Genomic DNA, 14,109 nt, shown 5'->3' on the forward strand with positions numbered 1-14,109 from the left:
TCCACTTCATTTTATTTTTTTATTGAATTAAATCCCTTATCTTGGTTTTTCAATACTTCAATCCCTCGGTCCACTTATTTGTATATATTCCTGCAAATGACAATACGTATAAGGCACGTATTACATAAATGAAGGGACTCAAATTACTTTTAACTTGGAAATTGGAGGTTCAACTTTATCAAAAAAATAAATAAATTAATAAAGCTATTGGTTGAAAGTCAAGACAAAAAATTTTATTTTACCCTAAATTTTTTTCACATGTGAGATTTTTTTTTAAATTAGCACTACTCAAAAAATAAATTGTTAAAATAACACATGTATAAAAAGTTTTTGTGAAATAATACATTTATTTTAAGCATGTTGGGGTTCTCACCAACTACTTTTTAAAAAATCATTAGTGAGAAATACAATTTTTTAAAATTTCATGGTTTTGACCTGCTATATTTTACCGTTTATAAACGTAATTTTCTCTTTTTTTTCCACCGTAAATCCACCACCCTCCAACCTCTTACAAACAACCACCTCTCCTCCTCACCTTTGCAAATCGACTTCTCCTGCCTTATAACACCCACACGATGTCTTTTTCTTTTTTCTTTCTTTTTTGTCTTTAAGCCCCCGCAGTATATTTTCATAACAAATCACCTCCAGTGTCTTAGTCGTTGACAAATCAAGATAAGCACCCTATATTACTCTTAATTTTATGGATTTCATTGTTAATTTGTGATTAATTTGGTTTTGATTTGATTATTGTCTAGAGTTGAGTTTGATAGATTAAGGTTTATTTGAATTGAGATCAACCAGGTATGAATTGATGTAATTAGGTATGATTGCATGCAATTGATGATGTAAATAACACCAATTAGTTATAATTTAGATTAATTAGGGTTTGTATTGAATTTCAGAATTAATTACCATAATTAAAGATTTTGTTTGAATTGATATAAATTAGATGTGAATCGATACAATTAGGTATGATTTCATGTTACTGAGCATGAGCATGTAAATAACATCAATTGTATATAAATTCGATCAATTAGGACTTGAGATGAATTTAATGATTAATTATCATAGTTGAAGATTTTGTTTGAATTGAGATAAATTTAGTATGAATTGTAAGTAATATTAATTATGTAGAAATTTGATTAATTAGGGTTTGCGATGAATTTAGCATTTGTCATAGTTTGAGATGTTATTTAGTTGAGATAAATTAGATATGAATCGATGCAATGATTTTTTTAGGAATTTTATCCAATTAATCAAAATATGTTTTCTTGTTATACATAATGTCTTATAATATATTTATGTTATGTTATTATGATGATGCTATTATGCTCAATATAAAAAATAATATCACTTACAATGACGAAAGCAATGTCTTATTAAATGCTATTTTAGGCATGTCATTAGAAGATATTAAACAAGTTACATGTCAAGGATTTGGGTGAAATTATAATGACGTTGATGTAGATATTACTTGGAGGTTTCATGTTGAGGAAACATCAATATTTTTCCATTTTGATTTCAAGTGATGTGAGTTTTGGGACTACAATTGAATTGTTCGTCCAAAGTGGATTGAACATGATAGAGTTGTATCTGGGTAGTTTACCTAAATGAATCGATTCCTCCTATACTATGAAGAATGATCATACTTTTATCTCGATCCCCATGTATACTCGAATGGCTAGACAAACATCACAATCCGCTAGTCAATTTAGGACAACGAGGAGTAGATTAAACTCGTATGATAATTTATAGAAAGGTGATCAAAGTATGTTTAAGAATCTATACAATGATCAATGTAGGTATGACTCCTCTAAGCTTAATGAAAATGAAGATGAAGATATGTTGGGCTTGGTTGATATTGTAATATCTCATATTGGCGGGTGAGGATTTGGTAGCTGGCTTTATTAGTAGTGTTGGTTGCTAACATAATGTATGCGTTTTGGGGCGTCAGACTCAAAATTAGGCTCGCGTCACCAGGAACAAAACCGTGAAGGCGGTAAGGCCCAAAGCGGACAATATACAACATGTTGGGCCGGGATGTTACAAATATATTAGATGATTATGATGATGAGACCTCCTACTCCTGAATCCAAGGATGGTACTAGAGTTGATGCCATAATTTGTAATGATTTGGCTTTTACTTATAGAAATTCTGATGGTAATGCTGATTTGGCAGATAAACAAACTTTTAACTTTAATAATGATTTGATAAATACAGTTATGCATTATCATATTGTACATTCACTTTAATATTAAGTTTAACATTCGACAATAACTTTATGCAATTATAATATATCTAAGCACTTGAATGTCAATGGTACTTGCTTGAGTGTATCATAAAAGGTTGGATTTCAATAAGATAGCAAAGTTAAAAGGTCCTCACACATGTACTATTGTATTCATACAAAAAAACTACCATCAAGATGTTGCGAAATTTGTTACATCAACTGTTTTGCCTCTTTTGAGTGCTAACATTTCTATGATAATAATAAGCATTCAAGGGAAAAAAAAACATTATAAGTCACAAGAGAAGTCATTTGAAGTGTTACCTGAATTATTGTTGGCACTCCAAGAATCAAGTCTTGGTACTATTATTCAACAGGGTCACAATGAAGATTTTGATAGTGAAACAACTATTTTTAAAAGAGTTTTCTAGTCATTTCGGCCTGTAATTAAAGGGTTCAAGTTTTGTAACCCATTTATCAATATTGACAGCACCCATCTATATAGAAGGTTTGATAGGAAGTTGTTGATTGTAGTTATTTTTATGTAAATAATGGGATATTGCATCTAGATTTTGCTCTAGTTGAAGAAGAAAATAATTACAACTGGAAATGGTTCTTACTTTACCTTCAACGATTCATTATTGTGATCGTACCAATACACATACACATACACACACACATGCTAAAATTAAGAATGGAATAATATAAATATAGTCTGAGTTGATTGGATATCATTCACTTGAATATTAAGTTCAACATTTAACAATAATATAGTCTGAGTTGACTGGATATCATTCACTTGAATATTAAATTCAACATTTAACAATATTAAGTTCAACATTTAACAATAATATAGTCTGAGTTGACTAGATATCATTCACTTGAATATTAAATTCAACATTTAACAATAACTTTTATACAATTATAATATATTCAAGCACTTAAATGTCAATAGTACTTGCTTGGGTGTATCATAAAAGGTCGGATTTCATTAAGATAGCAAATTTAAAAGGTCTTCACATATGTACCATTATATTAATATAAAATCATCAGCATCAAGATGTTGTAAAATTTGTTGTATCAGCTGTTTCAACTCTTGTGAATGCTAACATTTCTATGATAGTAGTGACTAGTGAGTTTTCAAGGAAAAAAAATAAAATTACATTATAAATATAAAATTTTATACAATAAGGAATGAGTTACAAAACAGAAGGTGTTTGGGTTGTTTTTTAGTAACACAAGAAGTTATTTGAAGCATAGTTTTCAGACCCGGTCCGGTCCAAGGCCCGGGTTCCGGGTTTTGACCGGTCACCCGGGTCAATTTTTTTTAAAATCAAAATGACGTCATTTTAGTAAAAAAAACAAAAGTCAGCATGTTGCAACCGGGTTTTTGACCGGGTCAACCCGCCAGGTCACATCGGGTTTTTCTTTCCCTAATTTTTTCTTTAACCCGGCCCGGTTCCAGCCCTGGGTCTGCCAGGTCCCGGGTCGACCCGCCGGGCCGGGTTTCAAAACTATGATTTGAAGTGTTGCCTAAATTATTATTGGCACTCCAAGAATAAAATCCTGGTACTATTATTAAATGGGATCACAATGAAGATTTTGATAGTGAAACAACTATTTTTAAAAGAGATTTTTGGTCATTTAGGCCTATAATTAAAGGGTTCAAGTTTTGTAACCCATTTACAAGCATTGATAAAACCCATCTATATGGAAGGTTTGATGGGGAGTTGTGATTGCAGTTACTTTCGATGCAAATAATGAGATATTGCATCTAGATTTTGCTCTAGTTGAGGAAGAAAATAATTACAAATGGAAATGATTTTTACTTTACTTGCAACGATACATTACTGTGATCATACCAACACACACACACACACACACACTGACATTAATAATGGAATGGCATAAATATGGTCTGAGCTGATTGGATATCATTGGTATTGTTCTTGACACTTTTTAAACAATTTTAATCATAAATTCAAAGATTTGACTGCAAGAAAAGAAAAAACAAAGATTTAATGTAGATATGTTATGAAGCTTTAAAACATAAATTTAATGTATGGTTTGATGAAAGAATGACTTAAGCATGAATCGAAAGAAAGATAAACACTTTTTTTTATGATGGAGTTAACTGGTATGACAATATGCCAACCAATATGTCAGAAACCTTTAATCAAATATTGAAATGCACATGCAATCCTTCTTTCTACTTTAGTTTAATTGAGCTTTTTATAGGAGTGCTGTATATTTTTTCGAATAAAAAAGAAATGAATGTGACTTCATTGATTGTAGGATAGTGTCCTCTAGTTATATAAATAGAACTAACAATAAATAAGGATTGATTGAGAGATCATAATGCAATACTATTCAATATTGAAAATGGGTTATTTCAGGTCAATGCACTTCTAAAAACCCGATGGAAATAAGATATTCATCAAACAATTAAATTGCAAAAAGGAACATGCATTTATGGTAAATGGAAAGTTCATCGATTATATCCACATGTTCTTGCACGTAACGTGAAAAATCATATTAATTATATCTAGTTTTTAATCTGCATTATAATATTCAGAACCACAAAAAAGCTTATAAGACTTCACCCCATCCTTTACCTAACAAATTAGATTATAACGAATATACTAATCTTCAAATAGAATTAGACATGTCTAGGTGAAAACTTGATCGAGGTCAAAAAGAGTCCACTCGGTTGCATAATAAGATGTGTGTAAGGGAGGAGATTCCCATTATAGATATAGCATATGTAGTTAAACAAACCATAATAAGAAAACTTGTGAAATAAGAAAACATATGTTTCTCATCCAGTAACTTTGACCATTTGAAATAATCCCTTCCTGAACCCCGAATGTCGATTTCAAGACCCCAAATGAATATTTTGTTATTTATATGTTTAGTTTTTTGTATGCCTATATTTTTTTGTATGAACTTGATTTATATATTTGTCTGAGTTCAAATATTTTTAGTACCAGTATTCTAAAAAAGTTAAATAAAAAATAAATTTTAATTTTTAAAATATATTTTATTAATGTGAACTTATTCATGAGTGAGATATAATAATTTTGGCTAGGTCAACGTGACCTCATTAAGGCCCATTGAGTTAGGTGGTACCTTTCGAGTTTGTTTTAAAATTAGCCAAAGTAAATGGGCCAAAGCCCAATTTAATTCTCATCATCACTAAAGGTCCAATACCCATACTAGAAATGACTTGTTTGACAAATCTATTTTTTTAAAAGGGACTTATGTCAAAATTTTGTGAATTGTTAAAATTTTGTGAATGGCCTATTCGATAAATATTTTTTTTTAGGGATCGATGTCAAAATTTTTATGCATAGTCAAATTAATATGTCTTCTTCTTTTAGGGACTGACATCAAATTCTTCACAAATAATTAGAAATAAATTAAAATATAAATTATAAACAAGCTTAGAAAATAACTAAGATATTTAATGGTAATTAAAAGACAAATTTAAAAGAAAATATATAGTAAATGTAACATTTTATTTGATAATATACGATCGGGGTGACATTGTTCTTTCGTTAAGCATAATTAATCCCTTACATGAATCTCTAGAACTAGTGTTTATTTTAGGATCCCTAATTTTCTTTAATTATTAGGTGGAGACTTTAATTTTCCATATATTTTTTCATTTTATTTCAAAGAGTCATTTATGTTCGAGTACGAAAGCATGACACTTAAATAATTTGAATTTTTATACTTAGATTGTTTAGAATTTCAAATCATACATTTATAAGTGAACGAAAACAACTTTGCTGTGTTGCATATTGCTAACACTAATTACCATTATACTGGTTACATTGTGTTGCTATTATAATCAAATTAAAAAAAATGAAATGTTAATGTAAGTTTAATTTTGATGCTCGTTACATGTTGAAGTATTTTTGTTCTAGTAAATTTCAACTCGTTCTTCCCGATATAGACTTTGCATTGCTCCACTTTGAGCCTTTCCTACTTCCAAGCATCCATAATATCACAAAGGAAAAAAAAAAAATCAAAATCCAATGGTAAAAAATCAAAACCCTTGCAAGTCACCACTATCTAGAACGAAAACTCTCTCTCTAGAACTTGTGATTTCTTGTTGGTATATAAGATTATTGATTGTATTATTAACCATGTATGATTTTTTGAACTTACCTATAAAAAAAACCATGCATGTGATAGAACCGACATAATAGATTGGTTTAGAATTTTAAATTAGTGTTAAGAGTGTGAGATTTGAGGTTAGAATGTAGGGTTATTGTTTTTTTATTACATGTCATGATTTCTATCAACAATCATTTTTAAAAGTTGCTGTGGGAATCTTATGATATGTACCAATTTGTGCTATCTCATTAAAGAAATTTTTACCATATATTATTAAAAAAAAATCAAATTGTAGCAAAAATACACCATGATTCACATATACCTAGAAATTGGTGGGACCAATTCACTCAATTACTCTCTTTATTAAAAAGAAAAGAAAAGAAGGAGTCATTATCAATCAGTAGCAATATCAATTAAAATATCAACATGAATGGATATGGATGGATGCGAGGGAAGGAAAAAAAAAAAAAAGGGGAGGGGTGGTTAACAAAACCTAAGAAAATAAAAAGAAATGGCACTGCCACCGTGGTTTTCATGGTCAAGGGAAAAATAAGATTGGTTGGAGTTTAAGGTCTCTCCTAACTAAGTCAGTTCTCACACGTTGTAGCTCTCTCTCTTTCTATTTCATGATAGAAACACGACTTCTCCAGCCAGGTTTACTTCCTTACTTTCTATCTATATTTTAACGTCATGATTACGTATTAGTATCTGGATTTCTTGTTTCTTTTCTTGGCTGTTCTTTATATTTCTTAGTGTCATTTTCTTGCTTCTTGTATTGTTTATGTTGATTGGCTTTGGAATGGAAGTAATTTTATGAAGTTTTGGATTGTGAATTGCTGTCCCTTTAACTGTAAAAACTGTGAGATTCTGTTTGGCCTCTAAGAAACAAAGGGAGAGTGTATAGAGAATCTTAAGGCTGTGTTTTGCAATGTTGTGAACTCTCAAGAATTCTCATGAACAACTTTTTTTCTCTGGGCTATGGTAAAATTAGCCCTTGATGATACTTGATATATTAACAAAAAATTGAATTTTGGTTAAAGCGAAGTGCTAAAAGAAAAATTCTGAAGCTAATCTTTGGCTAAAGAAGATTATGGCTGATCTTGAATATCTGTTTCTATTAAAGATCTCTGAATATGAATGGGCTACTCTTCAAATTACTAAGATTTTATCACTGTGAGCTGAGGCTTTTTATGTGATATGGTCTATTGTTGTTCCGCAGAGTCTGATCTCTTAAGCAGTTTTGAGGTTTAACCTTGCATTTGTTTTTAGTATGAATAAAACACATGATGACGTTGTTCATTTGTTTGAGTTATTTAGTCTTGGAAGGAAGGCAGGGCTGTAATGATTCTTAGGCATAAACTACCTAGCATGTAGTTTTATAACTACACAGTTTTATGCATATTAATCTTGCCTTGCTACTGCTGGTGATTGTGAGGCTCTAAGAACATCATACTTATTACCTCTTCTACTAGCTCACATTTTGGTGAATGTGGAGATCTCTTCCTCAATGTTTGCACAGTTCCTTTGACTATTTGTGATTTTATTTTTAAAATGGAGTGTCTTTCAATGGTAGATTCTCTTGTATCATTTATGAGATCAAGTATTGTCTTACTATCAAGAGGTCTTACTACTGCATTGTTGAGGATGGATTCTGTTAAGCTTAATCCTCTAGATTGATTTATTCATCGGTGCTGGCTTTTCTGAACTGGAATACTTTCTGCAACTGCTTCTAATTGGCCTGCACTGGGAGAAAATGATGGTGTTTAACCCCTAGAAGACTCATACGCACAAAGGCACGCACACATTTCACTGACTTCTAACAGAATTTTGTACATAGGCACAGCCTTTTCGAAGAATATATTTGATTCTAGTGCCATTGTTTTTTATTATGTTTCCCATGTTCCTTGATTATTATCAGAAACAATTATGGAGGAGGGATCATCAAAACCTTCAAATTCATTGTGGGACAAAATTCGCAACTTGAAGCACATTACTATGGAAGGATACAAAAGAAAGCCAATCTCGCACTGGATTCTTCTGGCTTTGAGCATCGTGGCCATGCTTGTGGCTTTTCCTGCATCAAGCCTTCTCACACGGGTCTATTATTCGAATGGGGGTGCAAGCAAGTGGATTATTTCATGGGTGGCAGTTGCTGGGTGGCCTTTAACTGCTTTAATTTTGTTTCCTTCTTACTTCTTTCTTGATAATTCTCCCACTCCTCTGACCTTCAAACTCCTTGTTTCTTATATTGTGCTGGGTTTCTTAAGTGCTGCGGACAATCTCATGTATGCATATGCCTACGCATACCTCCCAGCATCAACTGCTGCTCTTCTGGCTTCATCATCCCTAGTGTTTTCTGCTCTATGTGGATATTTTATTGTGCACAACAAACTGAATGCTTCCATGGTAAATGCTATTGTCATAATTACTGCTGCCATGGCAATGATTGCATTAGATTCGGATTCAGACAGGTACGATTATGTTACTGATCACCAATATACCATGGGTTTTATATGGGATATTTTGGGATCCGCTCTTCATGGCCTCATCTTTGCTCTCTCGGAGCTAGTTTTCGTTAAGTTGATGGGAAGAAGATCCTTCCATGTTGTGTTGGAGCAGCAGGTCATGGTTTCTTTCTTTGGTTTTGTATTTACCACCATTGGGGTTATTTTAAACAACGATTTTGAAGGGATGGCATCCGAGGCTAGATCATTCAAGGGAGGTAAATCTTCATATATCCTGGTTCTTGTATGGGGTACCATTACTTTTCAGCTGGGGGTATTGGGAGGAACTGCTGTGCTTTATTTGGCTTCCACTGTGATGGCCGGTGTTCTCAATGCAATAAGGGTACCAATCACAGCTATTGCTGCTGTTATTTTGCTACATGATCCCATGAGTGGTTTCAAGATTCTTTCCTTATTAATCACATTTTGGGGATTTACTTCTTACATATATGGAAATTCCTCAGCTAGTAGTGAAGAGTCCCCGTCATAATTTCATGGTAAGCTCCCATTGTATCTTTTTGTTCTTTTTTGTTCTTGCTATATAGCCTAGATTACGTCTCTGCACTACATGTTGTAACGCTATGTTATTATTTATTTTTTTATTAACATGAGTGTTCGAGCTAGTTTGCGCGTATCTTGACTAATCTTATAAGCCCTGGAGTTAACGACCATGTAAGTTTTCAATAACCCTGAAAGGACTCGAACTTGTGAGTATTGAGAAGCAACCTAAGACCTGACTAGTTTAACTACATCTCAGGGTTTGTAACACTATGTTATTGCTTTTCTTGTAAGTTGTATGGCACATTCAGAAATGTGTAAAATAAATACATAAAATTTCTACAGAATGATTTACATAAATTGACGCTACTAAAGTGGTATTTTCCTCCTTCACAGATTATATTATATTGGAGTAGCCAACCTCTTTGTAAACTTTACATCTATCTGATAACATTACTGCCAATGATAAAAGAAAAGCTTTACTTGTCTGTTTTAGAAGACTTATTAGGGTGGTTTGTCACATAAATAACTAAGGCTGGAATCAAATATTTGTAGGGAACAAGAATGGTTGAAAAATAAACATAGTGCTGTGTATAAATCGCTAGCCTGAAGAACGGATACTTATTCTTTGCACCCAAGGGAAAACAATTTAAAAAGATGGATTGAGCGTTTAACACATGAAGGTGGTAAATTGCTCTATCCAAAATCCTGGAAATAAGAACAGAATCTTGGTAATGAAGCATTGTACAATAAACATTATGTTAGGGATTCACCATAACTTAGGCAACCATCCTCTTCAACCCTCAGTGCCACAGGCCATGGCCATCCATTGTCATCCAGAAGGTATATCATGGCCATAATTGAAACTTGCAGGGCATTTTACATCGTTTGCATAATGATATTCTATAAACTCAAGGGGGAATTTTGACATCCTCCATCCTCTGGCCTACATTGCAAATCCATTTTGAGCGCTTATCATTTGACAACCACGCACTAGGATTATATGACCAAATAAAAATGCACAAGGTGGTCAATGGTCCTGGAAGAAACAAAAACCTGACCAGACCAAACTTGTTATGTCAGGTGACAAATGAAAATTTGGTCTGCCCTAACTGATCCAAGTAAAAAATCATCTCAACTAGTCGAATTGAGATTTTTCTGACGACAAGACATTATTATATGCCTCAGGCATAACTTCGAGTCATGGTTTTAACTTGGAAACACCTTGTGGCTGGCAGCAGCTAAATCTAAGAGTACGTGCCCGTCTTTTGACCCGACAAACTACTCATTAATCTTGTATTGTGCTGATAACTGACCATGAATAGAAATTGGGGTATCCCAGCTTGGCATGCTTAAACTGGAAAGAAGCACCATAACTGGAGGAATTTTTCCAACCCTTAAAAGGATTTCTCGTAACCAAGCTTAAAATAATCACTAAGGCTAGCAGCCTCCACCTAATCCAGTAGCTACTAGAACTTGTGTTGTGATTAGAGGATGGATCCAGACACAGCACGGCACAAGATTCCTCGTCACATTCAGATTAATCACAAAGGAGAGCACCACTCACCTAACCAGTAGCTACTGTAATTAATGTTGTGATTAGTAGACGTTGGTCCAGACACAACACGCCTTAGCGACAGTGACAATGACTGTAGACATGGCTTGGCTTTTAGATCTATCATTTTATAAGCTGAAAGGAAAAAGGATTGGCCTCATACCTTCATCGATCTGTACGTAACACAGATGAATGCGAAATAGAAATATATATAAATTCCAACCTGCTGATAACACAAGTTCCCTGCATCAGGGAATCAGCATTTCCGGGGTCCTTCCCACCTCCTCCATTACATGCCTTGCGAGTTTCAATTCCATAGCTAAAATACCGTCTTATAAGTTTGATGTACACATGCATAGTGGATAAAAATCCTTGTTAGCAACATAAAAGAAATCGTTTTGCCATCAGCTACAGCTACTGCTATAGCATCATATTCAATTTTTTGGGCCAATGTCCTTAAGGGCACAGATCTGCTCCTCTCCCATGGCAGACATGACAGACACCACAAGGTCCTTCCCTTCGCCAAATCCATCTTTAATCTATATACACGAAATAACAAACACAAAATTTCAGTTTTTGGGAAGAAAACCAAGTAGAGCCTATGGGAATAGAGAAAGCTCAATAAATAATAATGTACAACCAAGCCAAGCACTAAACATGCTTCAGAAAAGATAACGCATGTAAAATACCTGAGTAAGTAGACTGTCATCAGTGGGAAGCCTCAGATCATCCTTGGTATTTCCATTTTCAGTCAAAAGACTCACCTACATGATGTTAAACATCAATTAGTTAAGTAGCTATGTTTAAAAGAACAAAACTGAAAAGAGAGACAACTGGCTCAATTGGAAACATTTGCTTTTGCCATTTTCTCTTCTGTCTAGGGCTCTACAGTCTTCCTTGAAGGATGGTATTATTCAATATGCATCCAAACAATGGTTGATATTAATACTTCGACTTTTGAATTCTGCGGTTTATGCTCCCATTTTAGTTGAATATACACCAGAGCGCCTTAGGGACTCATGTAATTTAGCACTACACATCAGATTTTAAATTCCAAGTCTTTTATACATGTAGATGAAAACATCAATTTAAAATTATTCATAGCAAAGATGCATGCAAGAGATTATAAGGTTCCCAACTTGCCCCAAGCCAGTCTAGTAATCAGGCACAAAACAGAATTCACCCAGACAAACATTGGAAGGTAAACAAACTTACAAAACCATCTTCAGAGATATCAATCAATTGATAATCAACACGATTAACATGGGGAACCTGTCAAAGCATAAATTTATCAAAATGAGACCAAGAGGACTTGTGAAAGAAGAAAAAAACATGTATGAAATGTAAGATTAGCAAGAGTATTACATCACAGTTGTGAGATGAGGGAACAATATCTTCAAGCTTTTTCCCATTAAATATATCAATTCCCACAAAGTGGCACTTAGCATGTCCGTGCTTGCCTGTCTTTGAGGTGGAAACCTCAACAACCTGTTTTTTTTTAGAAAGCAAAATGTAAATGTTAAGAGATGAAAAGGAAACATGAACTGTGAAGATTGAAACATTGACACCATTAAGGAATCACAATATACCAAATACAAAAACTTCCAATACAATATCACCTCTTTCAAGAAAGTTTCTCATAATATGATACAAAAGCCATATTATAAACTGAGCCCACCATAAACCTACCGTTTTTGGGTTGTTCTATTCTAGCTAAGGTGTGATGGTTTCAGTTATGATGGGGTTTTAGTAAGTAAAATATTCTATGAAAATCAAGACTAAGAAGAGTACTATACTTGCATGCCTCAAAGTTTCAGTCGATGTTGAGGTACAAAAGCTTCTATACTATTTTTTCCGTGAGGGAATTGGATAACTTGCATCCATAATTTTTTAGATACTAGTATCATTACTTTTATGAAAAAGTCTCTATGATTCCAGCTAATCTGTTGTATATAAACACAAAAAAGACACTCAAATGGCTGCACCCTATCAAATTCATTAGAAGGCATGGCAAGATGGAGCAAAATTACTTCCAGCCATCTTTGGGACAACTCGTGTATTTTCTTTTGGTTGTTACATTGCGAGGAGTCTCAGGTACTAAAGTCACAAAAGCGAGGGAGACTTGAGGGCATCACACACGTGCACCCTGTGAAAGCTCAAAACTTTCTAAACTTTTGAGACGATAATTCCCACTGTCTGAAATCTTGACACGCAAAGATTTCTAAGCTTTAAATACGATAGTTCCCAATCTGAAATCTTGACACAAATAGCACATAAAGACATCAACCTTTAAATCTACCATTAAAATGCACAAACACACATAACAAAGCCAAACAGACATGCTTGAAAAATTGAAAGCTTTCAGATACATAAAACCCCAACTAGAAAACAACAAATCTCGGGTACACCATCAACACCAAAATCAAAGTCAACTTTTTTGTAACATACCCACACAGATTTAATTAATTCTCAATACATCCAAACATTAAATTTGCTAGAAATAACTTCTTTAAAATTGAACTTTATAAAAAACGATAATCAAATTAAAAAGAACACGCAAGAGATCTGGTAAAAACAACAAAAAACCAGATAGAAATCCGTAACAAGAAAAAAAAAATAAAAACAGAGATAGACCTTGCAAGGGCGGTTCTTAATGACTATGTAACCATTCTTACGGATGGTACCAGCTTGCTGAGGGTAAGTCTTGGAGGCTCCTGCATCAGCCTTGGATTCAAAGTGGTGCTCCTCGTCCGACATGATGATTTAGTTAGGCTTGGATCGATTCACTCTCAAGCAGAAAAAAGAAGAACAGGTGAAAGAGGACGATGACTCTGAAGACACAAGAGGACACCAACACTTCTATTTTATGCCTTCCTTGATATAGATAGAGAAAGACATTGAGTCTGAGACACCCACTTCTTCTTAAACCCAATCTTGGCCGTTGGATTTTTCCTTGGGTTTAGATTAAGCTCAAGCATTTATTTTCTTTTCTAATTTTGTCTTTTTTAAAAAAAAGAAGAAGAAGAAGAAGATAAGTGTCCTTACTGTGGAGTCCCGCATTTGTTGTTATTCCCTTGTTACTGTCTCTTATTTAAATTTTAAGGATAATAAAAAAAATCTAAAATAACTTATTTTGAACTTGAATACTTGAAAAATGAGTCATATTTTAAGAGATTTAATTATGATTGCATTTTGAGCATAA

General features: G+C 33.4%; 2 protein-coding genes across 5 annotated transcripts; one reads left to right on the forward strand and one right to left on the reverse strand.

The window, feature by feature from the left end:
- Positions 1-6,821: 6,821 nt before the first annotated feature.
- LOC7465958 (probable purine permease 5) lies at positions 6,822-9,699 on the forward strand. 4 transcript variants are annotated; one of them, XM_024603504.2, is made up of 3 exons: positions 6,822-7,004; positions 8,269-9,351; positions 9,479-9,699. In XM_024603504.2, exons 1-2 carry the CDS (start codon positions 6,977-6,979, stop codon positions 9,342-9,344), a joined length of 1,104 nt encoding a protein of 367 aa, XP_024459272.2. In that variant the 5' UTR covers positions 6,822-6,976; the 3' UTR covers positions 9,345-9,351; positions 9,479-9,699. The 4 variants fall into 4 exon arrangements, with proteins under 4 accessions (XP_024459272.2, XP_002309345.3, XP_024459275.2 ...); XM_024603507.2 differs by lacking the exon at positions 9,479-9,699 and adding an exon at positions 7,924-8,143 and having other exon boundaries at positions 6,831-7,004; positions 8,269-9,477; XM_024603508.2 differs by lacking the exon at positions 9,479-9,699 and adding an exon at positions 7,970-8,143 and having other exon boundaries at positions 6,831-7,004; positions 8,269-9,477.
- A 1,401-nt stretch (positions 9,700-11,100) lies between these two features.
- LOC7465957 (eukaryotic translation initiation factor 5A) lies at positions 11,101-13,844 on the reverse strand. Its single transcript, XM_002308364.4, has 5 exons — positions 13,542-13,844; positions 12,273-12,395; positions 12,123-12,179; positions 11,597-11,671; positions 11,101-11,446 (listed from the first exon to the last, which is right to left on the reverse strand). The coding sequence occupies exons 1-5, from the start codon at positions 13,662-13,664 to the stop codon at positions 11,342-11,344; spliced, it is 483 nt and encodes a 160-aa protein (XP_002308400.1). The 5' UTR covers positions 13,665-13,844; the 3' UTR covers positions 11,101-11,341.
- Positions 13,845-14,109: the final 265 nt, after the last annotated feature.

This window comes from Populus trichocarpa, chromosome 6 (assembly GCF_000002775.5).
Source record: "Populus trichocarpa isolate Nisqually-1 chromosome 6, P.trichocarpa_v4.1, whole genome shotgun sequence".
Taxonomy (NCBI): Eukaryota; Viridiplantae; Streptophyta; class Magnoliopsida; order Malpighiales; family Salicaceae; genus Populus; species Populus trichocarpa.